This window comes from Danio aesculapii, unplaced genomic scaffold (assembly GCF_903798145.1).
Source record: "Danio aesculapii unplaced genomic scaffold, fDanAes4.1, whole genome shotgun sequence".
Lineage (NCBI taxonomy): Eukaryota > Metazoa > Chordata > Actinopteri > Cypriniformes > Danionidae > Danio > Danio aesculapii.
This window is the reverse complement of record NW_026613721.1, coordinates 26,959-50,368: the sequence shown is the minus strand read 5'-3', so window position 1 is coordinate 50,368 and position 23,410 is coordinate 26,959. Positions and strand designations below refer to the sequence as shown.

General features: G+C 39.1%; 1 protein-coding gene across 1 annotated transcript in view; it reads right to left on the bottom strand.

Moving 5' to 3' along the window:
- Positions 1-6: 6 nt before the first annotated feature.
- LOC130220251 (disintegrin and metalloproteinase domain-containing protein 12-like) overlaps positions 7-23,410 on the bottom strand; it is a gene marked incomplete at its 5' end in the record, with an annotated part of 48,691 nt that continues 25,287 nt past the window's right edge. Inside the window, 6 exons of the mRNA XM_056452631.1 lie at positions 7-991; positions 3,550-3,692; positions 10,943-11,167; positions 15,673-15,799; positions 20,514-20,649; positions 22,691-22,799. Coding sequence (XP_056308606.1) covers positions 922-991; positions 3,550-3,692; positions 10,943-11,167; positions 15,673-15,799; positions 20,514-20,649; positions 22,691-22,799 — 810 coding nt within the window. The remainder of the gene's footprint in view (positions 992-3,549; positions 3,693-10,942; positions 11,168-15,672; positions 15,800-20,513; positions 20,650-22,690; positions 22,800-23,410) is intronic.

Below are 23,410 nucleotides of genomic sequence, written 5' to 3'. Positions count from 1 at the left end.
TTTGAGTTACTGTTGCCTTTCTATAAGCTGGAACCAGTCTGGCCATTCTCCTCTGACCTCTGGTATCAACAAGGCATTTGCGCTCACAGAACTGCCGCTCACTGGATATTTTCTCTTTTCTGGACCTTTCTCTGTAAACCCTAGAGATGGTTGTGCGTGAAAATCCCAGTAGTTTCTGAAATACTCAGACCAGCCCATCTGGCACCAACAACCATGCCACATTCAAAGTGACTTAAATCACCTTTCGTCCCCATTCTGATGCTCGATTTGAACTGCAGCAGATCATTTGAGTTGCTGCCATGTGATTGGCTGATTACAAATTTGCGTTAATGAGCAGTTGGACAGGTGTACCTAATAAAGTGGCCGGTGAGTGTAATCTGCAAATAGAGTAAGCAAAATGTCAAAATGAAAAACAAGATTATTCTGCTTACCCCATTGGCAGATTATTTTGCTTGTTTTAAAGGAAAACTCACTTAATTTTGACATTATTTCAGAAAACAAGACTATAGTTTTTAGTTGTCTAGAAAATGCTTCTTGATTTAAGCGTTTTTAGATATTTGGACTAGAAACAAGACAAAACCTCTAAGTAAAGCACTCCCAAATCTGCTTTCCAGTCCAGTTTAGCGTCCAAACAAACTGTTTGACGTTCACAGATAAACAGGTTTTTTTCCTCAAAACAACAACAGAAGGACAGTCAGATAATCGTGGCGAAGCACCGATTGAGAACGTGTCGGCCACAGTGCACTGTGCTCAAATAAATACGCCTGAAAGCGACATAAATAACGCGTGACCTGTACCTGAGCTGGACTCGTAGCACCGTTTGGAGGAGAGCAGCGTGGGTCAGACGTCGCCCTCCGCAGGATCAACAGCTTCTTTATAGTGCAAAAAGCCAGTTTCTCCAGGACTAAAACGCTTTGACTCTCAGCTGCTGAACTTCAGTCCGCCAGAGAGATGAGGCTTCGGGAGCGTCACTGGATGTCTAGGTGGAGGTCTGGAGAAACACATACAGCTGAAGTCAGAATTATTCCCCCTCCTGTCAATTTTTTTTCTTTTTAAAATATTTCCCAAATTATGTTAACAGAGCAAGGTATTTCCACAGTATTTCCTATAATATTTTTTCTTCTGGAGAAAGTTTTATTTCAGCTAGAATGAAAGCAGTTTTTAAAATTTTTATTCCATTTTAAGGTTAATATTATTAGCCCCCTTAAGCAATATTTGTTGTCTACAGAACAAACCATCGTTATACAATAACTTGTCTTATTACACTAACTTGCCTAATTAACCTATAGTTAAGCCTTTAAATCATACCTGCCAACACTCCCGTTTTTCACGGGAGTCTCCCGTATTTCAGACCGATCTCCTGCCCATCTCCCGGAAAACTCACGCAATTCCACCATACCCCCCCCAAGCCCCCCACCCCCTCAGCTTTTTGGTTTAGTCCCCATCAAGCGGCAACCTCCCGCTCTCCCTCGGGAAGCCAATACGGAAGTAACTGAAACTGCAATTCATCAAAATTCCGCTAGTCCTGGCTCCATAATAGAGCAAATTGCAATTGAGCCCACTGTTAGAATGGCCAACTTTACAGCAGAAAAAAAGGTGTTTACAGCCTGGTACAAAGAACGATTTTGGTTCATATAGCTATTATTACCCTCCGTGACAACTGTGAGGGGGGTGAATTTTTTTATAACTCATCCATTTCCTTTATATTAGGTTATATTAAGTTTGCATAATTAAGGGCGTGGCCACTTGAGTGACAGCTAGGTCTCGCTGGTCACCGTCACTTCACCTCAGTTGAATCCGGCAGATTAGCCACTGATCTCGGCATATTCATCATATTTTTGTGTTGTTTTATGTGGCTTTACACAGTCAGCTGCCTTTTGGACTTATTTCTTACAATTATCAGATGATATGGCATGCTGTGTGCACTTAATTGTGCTCACAAACCATTCATGTGGCCTCGTTTCCCATGTGAGGAAAGTTATATACTTGTATACCATCTCTATAAATGTGTGTGTTTTATTTAAGATCATTTATCATTAATATTTTTCTTTAGACCTGTAAAGCACTCCAGAATGTGACAGATTTATTAGCTGTAGGCTCTAGAACAGTCATATGAAGCGTTATCATACAGTGTTATGCTGGAGTTCATCAATAGTCTTGCATTTACTAACACACACTATATCTGAAGTGTTTGGAAGTAATTTGCGTTTCCTCTTGTAGAAAAACGTCATAAGAACAATGCTTAGTGGCTCAATGTATGACTACAGTGTTTTTAAAAGTCTAAACACTTTATTGATATAGTGTACAGCCAAGCACATGTGGTCAGAACACAAACGAGTCGCAGGTAATAAAGTATCAAGCGTTTCTCCCAAAGTAAAGTCTGTCTGCCAGGTCTAAGCAAAGTGCCAGCAGGTGTCTGTAGCTCCGCTCACTCTCCGCCTCTTTGCCCTTGTTTGGTATCCCGTCGTGGGTGCGATGACGCGCGAACAAAATGGCGACGGTTGGCCGCGCCTACTTGTAGCTTCTTTTGCAGTTTTCAGAAACCTATGAGTGACGTCACGGATGCTACGTCCATATATTTTACAGTCTATGGTCCCCATGCGCACCGAACCCAACAGGCAACAACCATCTTCATACCTGCTCCCCAGTTCTTCAGTTCGCGCACCCCCGGATAAAATCTCCCAGATGTCACACTGGACTTTTCTCCCCATAGACTTCCATTCATATGCACGTGAATGCGTCAGACCGGAAATGCAAGTTTGTGCGTCAATTTTCGAAAGCTTGGTGAACTCTGACCTGTAAAATCGCATCACATGATTGCGTGAGACCAATCGAAGATCAAAACAACATTTCGCAGTACTACAGGATAATCTTGTTTAACTCCGCCCCTTTTTGCAGCGCCGTACTACAGAATGTCGCATGCTCAAACTTTAGTGTGAGTTTGAGCATGCGACATTCTGTAGTATGTCGCTGCGAAAAGGGGCGGAGTTAAAGATGATTAGACATTTAACAAAGCATGCGATTGGTCCATATTTTGAATTTCTGTCCAGTGATGTTTTGACCCTTGGTTGGTCTTACGTAGTCATGTGATACGATTTGCGTATGAATGGAAGTCTATGGGGAGACGCAGTGGTGCAGTAGGTAGTGCTGTCGCCTCAGCATGCGACATCTCCCAGATTTTATGATCCGAATGTTGGCAGGTATGCTTTAAATGTCACTTTAAGCTGAATACTAGTATCTTGAAAAATATTTAGTCAAATACTATGTGCTGTCAGCATGCCAAAGATAAAAGAAATCAGTTATTAAATTTATTATGTTTAGAAATGTGTTTAAAAAATCTTTCAATAAACAGAAATTGGGGCAAAAATACACAGGGGTGATAATAACTGTATATCATGAAAAATAGGTAAACATTAATAAAGAGAAATCATCTTTACAATTGAACCTTGGTGGATATGTGTTCAAAACAAATGGAAGATGTGAAAATTTGTTTATTTTTGCAACAACGAAGCTGACCTTGTGGGGACATTTGTGTGTGTGTGTGTGCACCTGCAGGGCTGTGGTGGAGCAGGTCGTGGGACGGCTGATTTGGGGACTGGTGCAGGGAGTCTGATGTTGGATGGGTTTCTCATCACTCGACCCAGAGGATCCGCAGGAAGAGGTTTCTGAGGAGGACTGGGCTTCTCAAACGCCTGCACGGATTAAACATTCATTCAGAAAACATGATACACAAACACCACGACAAATGAGCTCTTTTATATTGTAATCTACATTTTCAAAACAATAATGAAACCAAATGGAAAACCTATTCACTAAAGCTGCGGTCACACTGGACTTTTCTCCCCATAGACTTCCATTCATATGCACGTGAATGCGTCAGACTGGAAACGCAAGTTTGTGCGTCAATTTTCGCAGTTCGTTGCTCTGAGTTCAAGCTTGGTGAACTCTGACCTGTGAAATCGCATCACATGACTGCGTGAGACCAATCGAAGATCAAAACAACATTTCGCAGTACTACAGAATGATCTTGTTTAACTCCGCCCTTTTTTGCAGCGCCGTACTACAGTACTACATGCTCAAACTCTAGTGGGAGTTTGAGCATGCGACATTCGGTAGTATGTCGCTACGAAAAGGGGCGGAGTTAAAGATGATTAGACATTTAACAAAGCATGCGATTGGTCCATATTTTGAATTTCTGTCCAGAGAGGTCATGTTTTGACCCTCGGTTGATCTTACGCAGTCATGTGATATGATTTGCCTATGACTGGAAGTCTATGGGGAGATACAGAGATGCAGTGGTGCAATAGGTAGTGCTGTCGCCTCACAGCAAGAAGGCCGCTGGTTCGAGCCTCGGCTGGGTCAGTTGCTTTTCTGTGTGGAGTTTGCATGTTCTCCCTGCATTCCTGTGGGTTTTCTCCAGGTGATCCGGTTTCACCCACAGTCGAAAGACATGTGGTACAGGTGAATTGGGTAGGCTAAAATTGACCGTAGTGTATGAGTGTGAATGAGTGTGTATGGATGTTTTCTCAGAGATGGGTTGCAGCTGGAATAAAACATCCGCTGCGTAAAACATGTGCTGGATATGTTGGTGGTTCATTCCGCTGTGGCGACCCCAGATTAATATGTATGGAAGTCTATGGGGAGAAAAGTGCAGTGTGACCGCAGCTTAAAACTGCTAAAGATCCATTTCCATAATTGAAATGAGTAATAATTGGTGACAGGCTGTTGAATTATTAGTAAATAATGCACACTTGTGGTGATCAGGCCACACTGTGAGGCAGAGTGTGCATTATTGTCTAATAATTCAACAGATCGATTTCACGAGTCAATTATAACATCTTAAATGTGACCTATTATGCCCCTTTTTACAAGATGTAGAATAAGTTTCCGATGTCTCTAGAGCAGGGGTCCCCAAACTTGTTCCTGGAGGGCCGGTGTCCTGCAGATTTTAGCTCCAACCCTAATCGAACATACCTGAATAAGCTAATCAAGGTCTTACTAGGTATACTTGAAACACTCAGCCAGGTGTGTTGAGGCAAATTGGAGCTAAACCCTGCAGGGACACTAGCCCTCCAGGACCGAGATTGGTGACCCCTGCTCTAGAGTGTGTGTGTGTGTGTGTGTGTGTGTGTGTGTGAAGTTTCAGCTCAAAATACCACACAAATAATGTTTTATAACTCATTGAAACTGACCCTTTTAGGCTTTGATCCTAATTGTGACATTTTGGTGACTGGTGTAGTATAGTGATATCGCGAGAAGAGCGAGACTTGAGAGACGAGAGTTAGAGATCAGACATGGAAGCGCTAAGTTGAGAGTTGTTAATAAAACAGTTAAGTACCTGATTAAAGTCTGATGATTATTGAATTCAACAATACAACATAAATGGCGACGAGGATGAACACTTCACAGATCGACTACGATTATCATTTAATCTTGGAAGATAGGATAAACGGGCGGTCCTGACATGGAAAACGACGCTGCTGCACGGGCACAAGCGCCGCCAGCACATGTGGCTCAGGCACAGTTATCACCGCCTATTTCATTGAACCTCGGAGCTTCGGATTTGTATGCGGAATACAAAACATGGAAAGACTCTTACAGTTTTTTTGAGCTGGCCAGCGGAACAATCAACGCTGCTGATGCGGTAAGACGTGCTACATTTTTGCATTGCATTGGTGCACCTGTGCAGAGGATTTTTGCAAACCTCCCTGGACCTAAACAGACATTTACAGAAACTGTAGCTGCCCTGGACGCTTACTGTACTCCACGGAAAAATGTTGTGCTTGAAAGACACAAATTCAGACTGAGATCTCAACTAAATGATGAAACAATTGACGCATTTGTGAATGCATTAAGGGAACTGGCAAAATCATGCGAGTTCGGCGCTTTAGAAAATGACATGATGCGAGATCAACTCGTAGAGAAATGTGCACTTAGACGGTTGAGAGATAAACTGTTGCAAGAAGAAGGGCTTACACTGGAAAGAGCAATAACTATTGCTAGAATCTGTGAATCAGCCCAAGCTGAATCTAAAGTGCTCTCAGAAAACAGCGCTAAAGAAAAAGATAATCAAGTTTACTTTAACACAACAACTGGCGAAATAATAAAGTCTGCAATAGAGTCAGTCATAAATCTTCTCCTGATGAGTTTTAGAAACCTTAAAGCAATATTGTGTTTTTGAAGAACGTGGTCAGCATTATTTCTCCAGCAGAGGGCAGCAGCAGCTCATCATCTGATTGCTTCTATACTATATCTGCTGCATGATCACTCTCTCCAGAGGTCATGTGACCCACTCATCTGTCCTGATCTAATGACAACCTGCTGCTCATCATCATCATCATCATCTTGACAGGCACTAACATTTAAAGGGATAGTTCCCCCAAAAAGGAAAATTATGTCACTATTTACTCGTCCTTTACTTGATTCAAAGTTTTCTCTTGTGCTGAACAAAAAGAAGATATTTTGAAAAATGTTGGAACCCTGTAACCACTGACTTTCATAGTATTTTTTTTCTTTCTACAATGAAAGTCAATGGGTTTTCAGCTTTCTTCGAATTATTGTACTTAGTGTTTAACAGAATAAAAACACTTCTGGAAACCACTTAAGGAAGAGTAAATAGTGAGTAAAATAATTTCTTTGGGTGAACTATCTCTTTAACATGAATTAATTGGATGTCAACACTGATAGCCCTATTTAAGAATGTAAATCGATGAATCCAATTAATCACATGTAAATACACACAGAGGAAAGCCCCGAAATGAACATCCAAAATTGCATTAGGAGTTAAATATTACTCATTTCCAAATGTCACAAAAGTCAATGAATAAAATATAGCCTGCAGCAATGCTTTGTGACAGTGAGTTTGTCAATCCGACTATTTTAAGCCACGTCAAACCAGTTCTGATGGACTCAGTCTTTATAGTTTGGCCAGATGCTTCATGCTGCCTTTTCTTTGGATTGCATGACTCTCTGAACACACTCGAGCTTTAATACGACACAGAGGTCTAATGAAAGAGGCCCGTTCACACCACTGGAGCTCCAACATTAAACTGTAAAACTATCAGAAAATATCACAGTGTGCTCTAAAAATGAGTTCGAGCTCACCATTGCAACACTGGGGGGGGAATGGAGAACGATAAAAAAGAAAGGAATTCATAAAAGTACAATATACATGCTGGCTTGTAGAGAAGTGTGTTCGTTGTTATTTTTAATAACGCTATTGGTTCAAAGTTATTGATCTGAACAAACCCCCAGCTGTAAGAATCAAACCGGCTGTGCTATTGTGTTCCTCAGACTAATGATTTTCACATATACAGTACGATGATAAAAGTTATCAAAGGACACAAGAAAACATTAGCAGTCGACTATCAGTTACCCAAAATGCTCTAGCAACACCCAGATCTTCCCAGCAACCACCCAGTATCACTAGGAACAATCTATCAAAAGCTCATTATAACCTAGCAATCCTCTAGCAACCACTGCAAATTCCCAAGCAGCCACCTGAAAGTAACCTAGCAACCACTCTGTACCACCAGGAACAACTTGGCAACCTCACAATACCCTAGAAATGACCCAAGAAAACCCTACCAACACAACCAGGCAATACCTTAGTAACCATTCAGAATCAGTCTGAATAATCTAGCAATGCCCAAACAACAACCGAGAATCATAGAGAACACCCTAGCAATCATCTCAAAAGCCTAGCAACCACCAACCAACTACAAAATAATACCATAGCAACCACCTGGAATAACTTAGCACTTAACAGCAGACTAGGAGTAAATACTAAATACCCTAAATGGCAATGCAATAACATAGAACCATACAGAACAGCCTAGCAACCAACGTTCTAACATCCACACCAAATATCTTAGCAACCACCCTACAACACTTTAGCAACCATTCAGAGCCACCTAGGGTACCCTAACAACAGCCAAGCAATAACCCACGAACACAACTTGGCAATACCTTGGTAACTATTCAGAATCACTATGAATTATATTAAAGCAACCTCCTGGAATAACTTAGCAACACTAAATCCATCCCAAACAGCCGCAACAGAATGCCCCAGTAATGCTCAAATAACAACTTACAGCCAAAGAGAACACACTAACAATCACCCAACACCCTAACATCCAAAACAAGCCACCATCAACATCCCAGCCATGCCCAAACAACAACTTACAGCCAAAGAGAACACATTAACAATCACCCAACTCCCTCACATCCCAAACAAGCCACCTGCAACACCCTAGAAACCAAACAGAACACCAAAGCAAAAACACCTAACAGCAGACTAGGAATCAAAACTACCTAAAATACCCTAAATGCCAATGCAATAACATAAAACCATACAGAAGAGCCTAACATTCAACTAACGTTCTACCATCCACACCAAATACCTTAGCAACCACCTAACAACACTCTAGCAACCATTCAGAGCCACCTAGGGTACCCTAACAATGGCTAAGCAATACCCACCAATACAACCAGGCAATACCTTAACCTAGCAATGCCCAAACAACAACCGAGAACCACAGAGACACCCTAGCAATCACCCTAAAAGCCTAGCAACCACCAAACAATGACCAAAGTATACCATAGTATCCACCTGGAATAACTTAGCAACACTCTAAAATCCATCCCAAACAGCCACAACAGAATACCCCAATAATGCTCTAAAAACAACTTACAGCCAAAGAGAACACATTAACAGTCACTCAACACCCTCACATCCAAAACAAGCTCCCAGCAACATCCTGGAAACCAAGCAGAACACCATAGCAAAAACACCTAACAGCAGACCAGCAACCAGGCTATCTAAAATACCCTAAATGCCAATGCAATAACATAAGGCCACACAGAACAGCCTAGCAACAAACTAACGTTCTACCATTCACACCAAATATCTTAGCATCCACCTAACAACACTCTAGCAACCATTCAGAGCCACCTAGGATACCCTAACAATGGCCAAGCAAAAACCCACCAACACAACCAGGCAATACCTTAGTAACCATTCAGAAAGACACTGAATAATCTAGCAATGCCCAAACAACAACCGAGAACACACTAGCAATCACCTTAAAAAGCCTAGCAACCACCAAACAACAACCAAATTATATCAAAGCAACCACCTGGAATAACTTAACAACACTCTAAAATCCATCCCAAACAGCCACAACAGAATACCTCAGCAATGCCCAAATAACAACTTACAGCCAAAGAGAACACCTTAACAATCACCCAACAACCTCATATCCAAAACAAGCCCTCAGCAACACCCTAGAAACCAAGCAGAACATCATAGCAAACACCTAACAGCAGACTAGGAACCAAGACTACCTAAAATACCCTAAATGCCAATGCAATAACATAGAACCATATAGAACAGCCCAGAAATCAACTAACATTCTAACATCCACACCAAGTATCTTAGCAACCACCTAACAACACTCTAGCAACCATTCAGAGCCCCCTAGGATACCCTAACAATGGCTAAGCAATAACCAGGACCACAAAGAACACACCAGCAATCACCTAACACTCAAAACTACCCAGAACACTTCAGCAGCCCCCAAGCCCCCATGGTTTCACCCTAGAAACCATGCAGAAAACCTTACCAACCACCTGACAACACTCTAGTGAATATTCAGAAGACATGACACCCAAGCAACTACTTAATGCTCCAAAAACCAAGCTAGCAATCGCCTAAACCATGCAGAACACCCTAGCAACCAACTAACAACACACTGTCAACATCTAAATCTACAGAGAATACTTGAGCAATGGCCAAACAATAACCTAGAACCAAACAGAACACCTAATGCCCTAACATCCATCCAGTAAATCTCAGCAACCACCTAACAATGCCATAGAAACTACACAGAACACCCTAGCAACCACCTAACAACACTCTAGCAACCATTCAGAACAACATTGAACCCCCTAGCAACCATCTAATGCTCTAACACCCATCCAGAACCAGAATTTTAGCAACCACCTAAAACACCCTAGAATCCACACAGTACACCATATCAACCCCTTAACAAAACTCTAGCAACAACTCAGAACAAGAGACACCCTAGCAACTACATAAAGGCCTAATAACCATCAACAACATCTTAGCAACCGCAACAACATAGCAACACCATAGAAACTACCCAGAACCCCTAATGCCCTAACAACCATCCAGAACATTTAGTAACCATCTAGCAACTTTCTAGAAACCAGACAGAACATGCTAGCAACCATGTAACAACACTCTTGGAATCATTCAGAATAACACAGAACACCCTAGCAACCACCTAAGGTTCTAACAACAATCCAGAACATTTTTGCAACCACCTAGAAACCACACAGAACACCCTAGCAACCACTTAACAACACTCTAGCAACCATTCAGAACACAAGACATCCTAGCAACCACCTAATGGTCTAACGACCATCTAGAACATTTAGCATCAGCCTAGAAACCATATAGAACACCCTAGCAACCAAATAACAACATTTTAGCAACGACTCAGCACAACACATAACACCCTAGCAACCACCCACTGCTCTAACAACCATCCAGAACATTTAGCAACCTCCTAATGCTCTAACAACCATCCAAACCATCTTTTCAACAAACTAGCAATGCCAAAGAAACAACACAGAACATCCTAGCAACCACTTAATGCTTTAACAACTATCCAGAACATTTAGCAACTACCTAGAAACCACATAGAACACCCTAGCAACCAACTATCAAGACCCTAGAAACCACACAGAACACTTTAGCAGCCACCTACTGACCTGTTCATTTAGAACACCCTAACAACTACAATAAAAACACACACAATGCCTTAACAGTACATAGCAACACCCCGGGCAACCACTTCCAACCCCCAAATCACATAGTTTTGCGCGTGTAGTGTTTGCAGCTGGCATGTTTTCTCACCATGGCGATCCTGCAGACGTTGTGGCAGGCCGGGCCGTGGATGGATGGAGCTGCTGGAGAGGGAGTCTTTGTGTATGTGTGTGGAGCGGCTCTGGCTGGAGACGGGTGTGTGTGTGCTGGCGTCAGTGGCAGCGGGTGGGAGAGGTGGAGCGCAGGGCACTGAGGCAGACGCCGCAGAGTGTGGGACGGCAGGACAGAGTCCACCGGTTGCAGAGGAGACCGAGGCTGCAGAAACACACAAATACACAGACACACACACATATCAACACAGAAGTGAGTGCTTAAGGAAACAACTCAAGCAAAAACATGAAAGTTCAGTCTTCATTTACTCATATTAAATGCATTTGACTTCTTGCATCAAATGTTTAAAATGAAACTACATTAAAATTAAATTAAATGTTTAAAGAAAGGCACAAAAGAACCGTTATTATTTGTATAATTTGTACTATTTTATTCTAATATTAGCTTTAATTATTATAAAAAATATAGATTTTTGTGAATTTTTTTAATTAAAAAATATATTATTTTATGATAATTATAAAAATGTACATAAGATTCATAATTTATATTTAAAAAATCTATTTTTAACATTACACAATTTAATTAATATAATTCTTTACATTGTTATTTTATGATATTAAATAATTAATCAAGCAAAAATCTACCATGAAATGTTTAAAATCAAACTAAATTAAAATCTAATTCATTTTTCACAAAAATTTATTTATTTTGTCTTCACAAAAAGGAGACACAAATAACCCATAATTATTACTATTAGAATTATTTAGACTATTACATACTGGTATTAACGTTAATTATTAACAAATAATCGCTTAAATTATTATTATTTAATAATTATTATAAAAATAAAAACTTAGCTTTAGTTTGTTTTTCCAGTTGGTCAGTCATTCATTTTCATTTCTCATTCATTCAGTCATTTTCTTTTTCGGCTTAGTCTCTTTATTAATCAGGAGTCACCACAGCGGAATGAACCGCCAACTTAGGGGGCAATCACACCGAATGCGCTTTATGCGTTGAGGGGCATTTTTGAATGGAGAACATGCAAACTCCACAAAAACTGTGCCAAATGACCCAGCCGAGGCTTGAATCAGCGACCTTTTTGCTGTGAGGTGACAGTGTTACCCACTGCACCACCACGCTGTCCCCGGTCGTTTTTAGATTTTTTTTTAGATTGAACACGATTCAATTATTTAATTATTAAAAAATATATTTGATATTCAACAATAGTTAGAATTTTAATCAGTTCATTATATTTAATGTCAGTTTTACATTCTGTAAAATTGGAAAAGACTAAACAAAAATACGGGGCAGCACGGTGGCACAGTGAGTAGAACGTTTGCCTCACAGCAAGAAGGTCGGCTGGGTCAGTTGGCGTTTCTGTGTGGAGTTTGCCTGTTCTCCCCATGTTCGCGTGGGTTTCCTCCGGGTGCTCCGTTTTCCCCTCATAAGTCCAAAGACATGCGGTACAGGTGAATCGGGTAGGCTAAATTCTCCGTAGTGTATGTGAGTGAATGAGAGTGTGTGGGTGTTTCCCAGTGATGGGTTGCAGCTGGAAGGGCATCCTCTGCGTAAAACATATGCTGGATAAGTTGGCGGTTCATTCCACTGTGGCGACCCCAGACCAAAGTTTTGTTGAAAATCTCTCTCTCTCTCTCTCTCTCTCTCTCTCTCTCTCTCTCTTTCTTTCTCTCTCTCTCTCTCTCTCTCTCTCTCTCTCTCTCTCTCTCTCTCTCTCTCTCTCTCCACAGGGGTAAGCTGTGATTCTCTGCACATCCTCTAATCACAGATCTAAACTGCTTTACTCAGCAACAACCCTGAGATCACAAATGCATCCCCGATCCATCCGTCTGACAGGCGTCTGGGATTTTAGTGAATTGCTGCTGTGTGGTTTGACAGCTAAAGAGCAGCTTTCAAATACCGAATGCTCACTTCGCCTTCACTGCCGATTTCATTAAACAAATCTCTAGATATCTGAAATATCAATGCATGAAGACTTTCTCCAGAAGAAAAAAATATTGTAGGAAATACTGCGAAAAATTCCTGAATCTGTTAAACATCATTTGGGAAATATTTGAAAGAGAAACAAAAATTCAGAGGAGGGCGAATAATTCTGACTTCAACTGCACACTGTGATTCACAAGTGCTTCCCCTTTATTTACAGTGGTGAATTGCATTCTGGGATGTCGATCTCTGCTCTGTTGATTTTGATGTTGAAAATTCAACTCTACAATTGAACAAAGTGACTTTTATTAACATTTTAGTCATTTAAAATAATATAATGTAGATGAAATAATACATAGAGAAATAAATCTGTAAAATGACCGAACGTACTGGCAGATTATTACAAGGTTTTTGTAGCGTAATATACAACACCAACCCAGACAAAATAGCACTTTATACAACATGCTGTGCGAAATTCTGCCGGTAACAGCACTCGTCCAGCCTCTTCACCTTTCACCCTTGTGTATTACTCCGCCCACATGCAGCAACAAGCAGAGGACACTCTACATTTTGACAAATATTGCTGCTGTTGGACAACATAATGTACTTTTGAGGCTTTTTAGGCAAGAATGTAGTTGTTTATATTACAACTATGGAGTTTATTGATAAGGATAGTGCCTATTTTAAATATCTATAACTTCTGAGACACAACGCGTCGGCGGCCATTAGCCTGTCTTTGAACAGAGATGGTTGACGATGTTCATCCACAAGATGGCAACAGAAACCGCATAATAAGCCTTTAGAAGAGAAACGGTGTAATTTTAAACTACAGCTGATCAAATCATTATAAAACAGGTAAATGGCTTTCTAAGTCGGCCTCTCTCTTTTGTGTGTTGTAGTCAAGCGGCAACCTCCCGCTCTCGCTCAGGAAGCCAATACGGAAGTAACTGAAACTGCAATTCATCAAAATTCCGCTAGTCCTGGCTCCATAATAGAGCAAACTGCAATTGAGCCCACTGTTAGAATGGCCAACTTTACAGCAGAAAAAAAGGTGTTTACAGCCTGGTACAAAGAACGATTTTGGTTCATATAGCTATTATTACCCTCCATGACAACTGTGAGGGGGGTGAATTTTTTATAACTCATCCATTTCCTTTATATTAGGTTATATTAAGTTTGCATAATTAAGGGCGTGGCCACTTGAGTGACAGCTAGGTCTCGCTGGTCGCCGTCACTTCACCTCAGCTGAATCCGGCAGATTAGCCACTGATCTCGGCATATTCATCGTATTTATGTGTTGTTTTATGTGGCTTTACACAGTCAGCTGCCTTTTGGACTTATTTCTTACAATTATCAGATGATATGGGATGCTGTGTGCACTTAATTGTGCTCACAAACCATTCACGTGGCCTCGTTTCCCATGTGAGTAAAGTTATATACTTATACACCATCTCTATAAATGTGTGTGTTTTATTTAAGATCATTTATAATTTATAATGTTCTTTAGGGCTGTAAAGCACTCCATAATGTGACAGATTGATTAGCTGTAGGCTATAAAACAGTCATCTGAAGCGTTGTCATACAGTGTTATGCTGGAGTTCATCAATAGTCCTGCATTTACTAACACAGACTATATTTGAAGTGTTTGGATGTATTTCGCGTTTTCCTCCTGTTGAAAAACGTCATAAGAACAATGCTTAGTGGCTCAATGTATTACTACAGTGTTTTTAAAAGTCTAAACACTTTATTGATATAGTGTACAGCCAAGCACATGTGGTCAGAACACAAACGAGTCGCAGGTAATACAGTATCAAGCGTTTCTCCCAAAGTAAAGTCTGTCTGCCAGGTCTAAGCAAAGTGCCAGCAGGTGTCTGTAGCTCCGCTCACTCTCCGCCTCTTTGCCCTTGTTTGGTATCCCGCCGTGGGTGCGATGACGCGTGAACAAAATGGAGACAGTTGGCCGCGCCTACTTGTAGCTTCTTTTGCGCTCTTCAGAAACCTATGGGTGACGTCACGGATGCTACATCCATATATTTTACAGTCTATGGTTGTAGTGCTGTATTTATACCATAGTAATATTGTGATATCCTGATTGCAACAGAGAAATACTGGGAAATCTCTGTAGACTGATGGCATTTCATGTCGTTCAGCCTTTTAATCTTAAAATGTGAGCAAAATCAGCTGTTTTGTCATCACTTTAGACATTACACTAGAGAATCATTCAAACACTCGCTCTAAAGTGACACTAGTGAGTGAGCAATGGTTTCTGCTGTTCTGACGTCAGCTGCAGACGTGAATGAATGGTGGAAGAAAGTAGTTCCTCTTACAAAAGGGTTTTGAGACTCTCCATGTTTCAAAAACTTTCCGTGTACATGATTATGCCATCAAACTGTTGTATAAACGCAATATCACACTCATAGCAGTGCGATGTGGCTGTATATCATCATTGGTGGGACACTAAGGCACCCGGCCTGCTTCCTCAAGCCAACACACTCCTCCCACCAGAGCCGATGTACAGCCAAATCACACTGCTACTTGTGTGATATCGCTCATTTAAACTATTAAAAATGTTCATGAACGTCATTTTTTCACAACTTTTCGAGGTTAAAAGTTGCTGAAAGAAAAATCAAGATCCCATAATGCAATTCAAAAGCAGAAGCATAAACAAAAAGAATCAAAATATGGAAAACTTCTCATTTATAGACATTTATTTTTTTAGTGCGTGAGGGCATGCGTGATATATGAATATGCAAATGAGCCACACACACCTGGTAAATGCTGGCAGTCTGTGGTAAAGCTGCAGTGTGGCGTTGAGGAGACGTTCTGTATGTGGAGTGTGTTTGATTGGAGGAAAGTGTGTGAGCTGGACTGTTGAGTCTGTTTGGTCCCACTGATCTGCAGGAAAACAGTAAAAGAGAGCACACCATGTAAGATGATGCAGTATTATCAATGTAATACAGTTTTCTGACTGAATAAATGACATGCATGGTTTGGAAAGGATCATAATCTTATGAAAATAAACCCACATTTACATATTAATGCATATTCAGAATTTAGCAACAGGCCACAGAGTTCAATAGTGTCCGTCCCCTTTTTAAAGCCACACTGGAGGTATTTTTTGAGTTATTTAATATTTCCAATATTAAAAAAAATAACATTTTAATGTCATTTTTTAACCCCTGGATCAGGAGTCGGGAACCTTTTTTTCAGCAAAGAGCCGTTTCTGATTTGTTTTGGCAAATGCAGTTTTTTAAAGAGCCATTTGGGATATATATAAGCATCACAAGTCCATGTATTAAGAAAGGATAATTTATAGAATCTTTTCTTTTAGCCATCAACACTCACGAATGCTGTTTGAATTTACGTGCGCAGGGTTAACTAGGATATGCAAGTTGCATACCCTTAATTGGTGTCTGATTTTAGTTTATCCACAGCGCTGCACATGAGCACTGGTTGAAATGTCCTTTTATTCTTATTATTATTCATTTTGCTGTAAAAATATACAATAAAAAGTAAAGTAAAGTAAAGTAAAAGTAAAAGTAAAGTAAAAGTAAAGTAAAGTAAAATAAAATAAAGTGAAGTGAAGTGAAGTGAAGTAAAGTAAAGTAAAGTAAAGTAAAAGTAAATGTAAAAGTAAAGTAAAGTAAAGTAAAGTAAAGTAAAGTAAAGTAAAGTAAAGTAAAGTAAAGTAAAGTAAAAGTAAAGTAAAAGTAAAGTAAAGTAAAGTAAAAGTAAAAGTAAAAGTAAAGTAAAGTAAAGTAAAAGTAAAAGTAAAGTAAAGTGAAGTGAAGTGAAGTAAAGAAAAATAAAGTAAAGTAAAAGTAAAGTAAAGTAAAAGTAAAGTAAAGTAAAGTAAAGTAAAGTAAAGTAAAGTAAAGTAAAAGTAAAAGTAAAGTGAAGTAAAGTAAAGTAAAGTAAAGTAAAAGTAAAAGTAAAGTAAAGTAAAGTAAAGTAAAGTAAAGTAAAAGTAAAAGTAAAGTAAAGTGAAGTGAAGTGAAGTGAAGTAAAGAGAAGTAAAGAAAAATAAAGTAAAGTAAAAGTAAAGTAAAGTAAAGTAAAGTAAAGTAAAAGTAAAGTAAAAGTAAAGTAAAGTAAAGTAAAAGTAAAGTAAAGTAAAAGTAAAAGTAAAAGTAAAGTGAAGTGAAGTAAAGTGAAGTAAAGTAAAAGTAAAAGTAAAGTAAAGTAAAGTAAAGTAAAGTAAAAGTAAAGTAAAGTAAAAGTAAAGTAAAGTAAAAGTAAAGTAAAGTAAAGTAAAGTAAAAGTAAAGTAAAGTAAAAGTAAAAGTAAAGTAAAGTAAAGTGAAGTGAAGTGAAGTGAAGTAAAGAGAAGTAAAGAAAAATAAAGTAAAGTAAAAGTAAAGTAAAGTAAAGTAAAGTAAAGTAAAACTAAAAGTAAAGTAAAGTAAAAGTAAAAGTAAAGTAAAAGTAAAAGTAAAAGTAAAGTGAAGTGAAGTGAAGTGAAGTGAAGTAAAGTAAAGTAAAGTAAAGTAAAGTAAAAGTAAAAGTAAAGTAAAGTAAAGTAAAAGTAAAGTAAAAGTAAAGTAAAGTAAAAGTAAAAGTAAAGTAAAGTAAAGTAAAAGTAAAAGTAAAGTAAAGTAAAGTAAAAGTAAAGTAAAGTAAAAGTAAAAGTAAAGTGAAGTGAAGTGAAGTAAATTGAAGTAAAGTAAAGTAAAGTAAAGTAAAGTAAAGTAAAGTAAAGTAAAAGTAAAGTAAAGTAAAGTAAAGTAAAGTAAAAGTAAAGTAAAGTAAAAGTAAAGTAAAGTAAAAGTAAAGTAAAGTAAAGTAAAGTAAAGTAAAGTAAAGTAAAGTAAAAGTAAAGTAAAGTAAAGTAAAAGTAAAAGTAAAAGTAAAGTGAAGTGAAGTGAAGTGAAGTAAAGAGAAGTAAAGAAAAATAAAGTAAAGTAAAAGTAAAGTAAAGTAAAGTAAAGTAAAGTAAAAGTAAAGTAAAAGTAAAGTAAAGTAAAAGTAAAAGTAAAGTAAAGTAAAAGTAAAAGTAAAAGTAAAGTGAAGTGAAGTGAAGTGAAGTGAAGTAAAGTAAAGTAAAGTAAAGTAAAGTAAAGTAAAGTAAAGTAAAGTAAAGTAAAGTAAAGTAAAGTAAAGTAAAGTAAAGTAAAGTAAAAGTAAAGTAAAGTAAAGTAAAGTAAATACAGCTGGAGAGCCTCATATTTTTGGTTCAAGAGCCACATGTGGCTCCTGAGCCATAGGTTCCCTACCTGGAGCTAAAGTGCTCTATTGGTACTAAACTGGCTGGACGAATGTGTTTTTAACCCTTTATTGGGAGAAGAACCATATTTGGTGACTTAATTGACTTTGATTACAATATTCATTCCTTTTCCTTCGGCTTAGTCTTTATTTCAGAGGTCGCCACAGCGGAATGAACCGCCACCTATTCCAGCATATGTTTTACACAGCAGATGCCTTTTCAGCTGCACCCAGTACTGGGAAACATCTATACACACTCATTCACACTCATACACTACGGCCAATTTAGTTTATGCGATTCTCCTTTAGCGCATGTGTTTGGACTGTGGGGGAAACAGAAGCACCTGGAGGAAACCCACGCCAACACGGGGAGAACATGTAAAGTCCACACAGATATGCCAGCTGACCCAGCTGGGACTCGAACCAGCAACCCTCTTGTTGTGAGGCAACAGTGCTGACCACTGAGCCACCGTGCCACCCTTTGATTACAATACTATTATTTTCTTTGTCATAAAAGTTTAAAGGTGTTATAATAAGGGGTTATTATAACACCTTTAAACTTTTATGACAAAGAAAATAATAGCAGCACTCCAGGGCTTTTTAAGGGTTAAAGGTTAATGATTTATTGTTAATCAATTTCCAAATGGAGAAAATTATGTTTTTAATTCCAATACCAGACTGTAGTGCTTTATTGAAGAACAGAGATTAGCCAATCACAATCCAGCTCATTTGCATACAACATTCCCCACAATAACAAAGAGAGTGTTTAATTTAGATCAGAGAAAGATATGAAAGAAAGCGGTCATGAACACTGCATCATGAACTTCTAGAGGAAATAAAGTAAAGTAAAGTAAAGTAAAGTAAAGAAGTTAAGAAAAGTGAAGTGAAGTGAAGTGAAGTGAAGTGAAGTGAAGTGAAGGGAAGTTAAGGAAAGTTAAGTGAAGTAAAGTAAAGTAAAGTAAAGTAAAGTAAAGTAAAGTAAAGTAAAGTGAAGTGAAGTGAAGTGAAGTGAAGGGAAGTTAAGGAAAGTGAAGTGAAGTAAAGTAAAGTAAAGTAAAGTAAAGTAAAGTAAAGTAAAGTGAAGTGAAGTGAAGTGAAGTGAAGTGAAGTGAAATGAAGGGAAGTTAAGGAAAGTGAAGTAAAGTAAAGTAAAGTAAAAGTAAAGTAAAGAAAAGAAAAGTAAAGTAAAGTAAAGTAAAGTAAAGTAAAGTAAAGTAAAGTAAAGTAAAGTAAAGTAAAGTAAAGTAAATGGAAGGGAAGGGAAGGAAATTAAAGGAAAGGGAAGGAAAGAAAAGGGAAGGAAGGGAAGGAAAGGAAAATAAAGTAAGGGAAAGGAAAGGAAACAAATGAAAAGGAGATGAAAGGGGAGGAAAGGAAAGTGAAGCAAAGAGAAGTAAAGTAAAGAAAAGGAATGGAAAGCAAAGGAGTGGAAAGGAAAGGAAAGGAAAGGAAAGGAAAGGAAAGGAAAGGAAAGGAAAGGAAAGGAAAGGAAAGGAAAGGAAAGGAAAGCAAAGCAAGTAAAGTAAAGTAAAGTAAAGTAAAGTAAAGTAAAGTAAAGTAAAGTAAAGTAAAGTAAAGTAAAGTAAAGTAAAAGTAAAAGTAAAGGGAAATAAAGTAAAGGAAAGGTAAGGAAATAAAAAGAAAAAAGAAAAGGAAGGAAAGCAAAAGGAAAAGGAAGTAAGGAAAAGAAACGAAAAGAAAGAAAAGGGAAGTAAAGGAAATAGAGGAAACAAAACGAAGGGGAAGGAAACGAAATGGAAGGAAACGAAAGGAAAGGGAAGGCAAGGGAAGGCAAGGGAAGGCAAGGAGAGGAAAGGCAAGGGAAGGGAAGGAGAGGAAAGGCAAGGCAAGGCAAGGCAAGGCAAGGCAAGGCAAGGCAAGGCAAGGCAAGGCAAGGCAAGGCAAGGCAAGGCAAGGGAAGGGAAGGGAAGGGAAGGAAAGGAAACGAAAGGAAAGGAAAGGAAAGGGAAGGGAAAGAAACTAAACGAAACGAAAGGGAAGGGAAGGGAAGGGAAAGAAACAAAACGACAGGAAAGGAAGGGAAAGGAAAGGGAAGGGAAGGGAAGGGAATGGAAGGGAAGGGAAGGAAATGAAAAGAAAGGAAAGGTAAAAAAAAGAAAGAAGAAAAGGGAAGGGAAGGAAATGAAAGTAAAGGGAAGTAAAGAAAAGGGAAGTAAGGGGGGGAAGGGAAGGGAAGGAAACAAAAGACATAGAGATGAAAGGAAAGGAAAGTGAAGCAAAGAGAAGTAGAGAAAAGTAATGGAAAGTAAAGGAATGGAAAGGGATGTAAAGGAAAGCAAAGCAAAGCAAAGCAAAGCAAAGCAAAGCAAAGGAAAGGAAAGGAAAGGAAAGGAACATCCTATGTCTCTTCAAACTGATAGCTTCCTTTAAGTGTGTTGCTTTGATACCTCAGTTTCTCGATGGTGTTCTTCTTATTGCTGAAGAACAGACTGAGCAGAGTTTTTCTCTTAATACACGCGATTATTCCAACACACACCAGACACAGAAACGCCACCAGGATCCCCACCGTCACGCTGCTGCTGTCTGCATTATATCAACACATGCACACAGGATTGTTTTTGTGATTAGTGGGGACATTTCAAAAGTTTGCATTGTTTTTACACCTCACAGACCGTATAATCTATCGCCCTACCCCAATCCTAATCCTTACAGGAAACTGTGTAGTTTTACTTTCTAAAAAACACTCATTCTGTATGATTCGTACGGCTTGTGAACAATGGGGAGATCAGCAATGTCCTCATAATTCGCTATCTCCTTGTAATACTGGTGTCATACCCATGTCGTAATGCACACTTTCTTCCTCGTGTTATTGATGTGCTGAATTTTAATAGGAAGAGGTATAGCTGCTATTTTTAGTACTATTAATATTGTGTGTATTCAGTGTGTGTGTGGTGAATGGTGTACATCTGAGTGCCCAAACTCAGTCCTGGAGGGCTGGTGTCCTGCAAAGTTTAACTTCAACTCCAATTAGACACACTTGAACCAGCTAATCACTTTCAATCTATTTCTAGGTATACTAGAAACCTCCAGATAGGTGTGTTGAAGGAAGCTGGAGCTATGCAGGACACTGGCCCCCCAGGACCGAGTTTGGCCATCCCTGGTGCATATCTATTACGACTCAGAACAAATCGGCAAAACATTTAAAATAAAATAAATAAAAACTAGCAATGACAGTAACATTTGTGTCCTGCTATGTGACAAACACACACACACAGAGACTTGTTCCTATATCTCAGTGGGGACTCTCATTGACATAATGATGCGTCTTCTATACAAACCACATCTTCTCCTACATTTACTCTAAATTCAACCCTCACACAAAACAATCTGCACTTTTACATTTTCAAAATACTGTGTGATTCATAAGCATGTTTACCCATGGGATCATCTATGGGGTCATCAAACTCATTAAGTTTGCAGACGACACTACTGTTATCGGCCTCATCCAGAACGGTGACGAGTCCGCATACAGACAAGAGGTGGAGCGGCTGGCGTTATGGTGCAGATACAACAACCTGGAGCTGAACACGCTCAAAACTGTGGAGATGATAGTGGACCTCAGGAGAAACCCCCTTGCACTCCCCCCAATCACCATCATGAACAGCACTGTGGCTGCAGTAGAGTCATTCAGGTTCCTGGGCACCACCATCTCTCAGGATCTGAAGTGGGACACTCACATAGACTCTATTGTGAAGAAAGCCCAGCAGAGACTGTACTTCCTTCGTCAGCTGAGGAAGTTCAACCTGCCACAGGAGCTGCTCGTACAGTTCTACTCAGCTGTCATCCAATCCATCCTCTGCACTTCAATCACCGTCTGGTTCGGCTCAGCTGCCAAACCCGACCTCCGTAGACTACAGCTAATAGTGCGGACTGCTGAACGAATCACTGGCACAACCCTTCCTACACTTCAAGAACTGTACTCTTCCAGAGTGAGTAAAAGGGCTCGCAAAATCACTCTGGACTCCTCACACCCAGCACACTACCTGTTCGAACTGTTACCGTCTGGTCGGCGCTTCAGAGCACCAAGCACAAAAACAGCCAGACACAGGAAAAGTTTCTTTCCTCAGGCTGTCTACCTTATGAACAGTTAAATATTCCCCTACTGTGCAATAAATATGTGCAAAACTTTATCATACGCACTTGTACACAGCACCTTATATCAATATACAATGCAATACCTTCTACATTCACACTTGTACACTTATAACCTGTATATTTATAACAATCCGTACATACAACTCAACATCCAGGTTTCTTGACTAACCGCATCTGTTTAATGTTTATCATTTTTATTTTATTTTCATATTAATTTTGTGTTGTCACTTGTCACTTTATGTACACTGGAAGCTTCTGTAGCCAAAACAAATTCCTTGTGTGTGTGAAGCACACTTGGCAATAAAACTGATTCTGATTCTGATCAATTTGAGCCCCCACAGTAACACAATGTCCTATGAGTCTGTGTGCATTCAGGGTTAAGTTCCCACTGTGATATAAAAACAAGTATACACACACTCACACACCATTTTTAAGTTTATTAGAAGAGTCACAGATGTGTGTTTTATACCTGTTGGTCTCATCGGGCCGCTGTCCAGACTGCCTCCAAACCCGGTTTTATCACAGAACGGAGGAGCCCACTGAGCCTCACAGTGACAGTTCTTATTATTATTACAAACCTGCATATGAGACAAAAACACAGACGTCACATCAGACCAAGAACATCTAGCATTTGCTTATGTGTGGCAAGAGGAAAACTTTGATTTTGAAAACTACATTTTTATCCATTTATCAGTGAATGAAGACAATATATTTTGGTGCATTTAATTAAAACGGTTTTATTAAACAGCTATATTCATTAAAATAAGAGTTTGGTCATCTAACAACTTTCGAAATAGACAGATAATACATTTACTGTAATAAAACGACAAAATTATCCAAAGCGACTTACAAATGAGGACAAGGAAGCAATTTACACAGCAGTGAATAAGTGCTATAGACAAGTTTCAGGTGTGTAGTCTAAGAAGCAAAGCATTAGAAAAATTATTATTATTATTTTTTTTTTTTGAGAGAGAGAGAGTACAGTTAGTGGTATAGCCAGAGAGGCAGTTAAAGATTAGGAAGGAAAGTGGAGACTAAATAGTCGAGTTTTTAGTCGTTTCTTGAAGACAGCAAGTGACTCTGCTGTTCTGATGTAGTTAGGGAGTTCATTCCACCCACTGGGCAGATTGAATGTGAGAGTTCGGGAAAGTGATTTCTTCCCTCTTTGGGATGGAACCACGAGGCGACG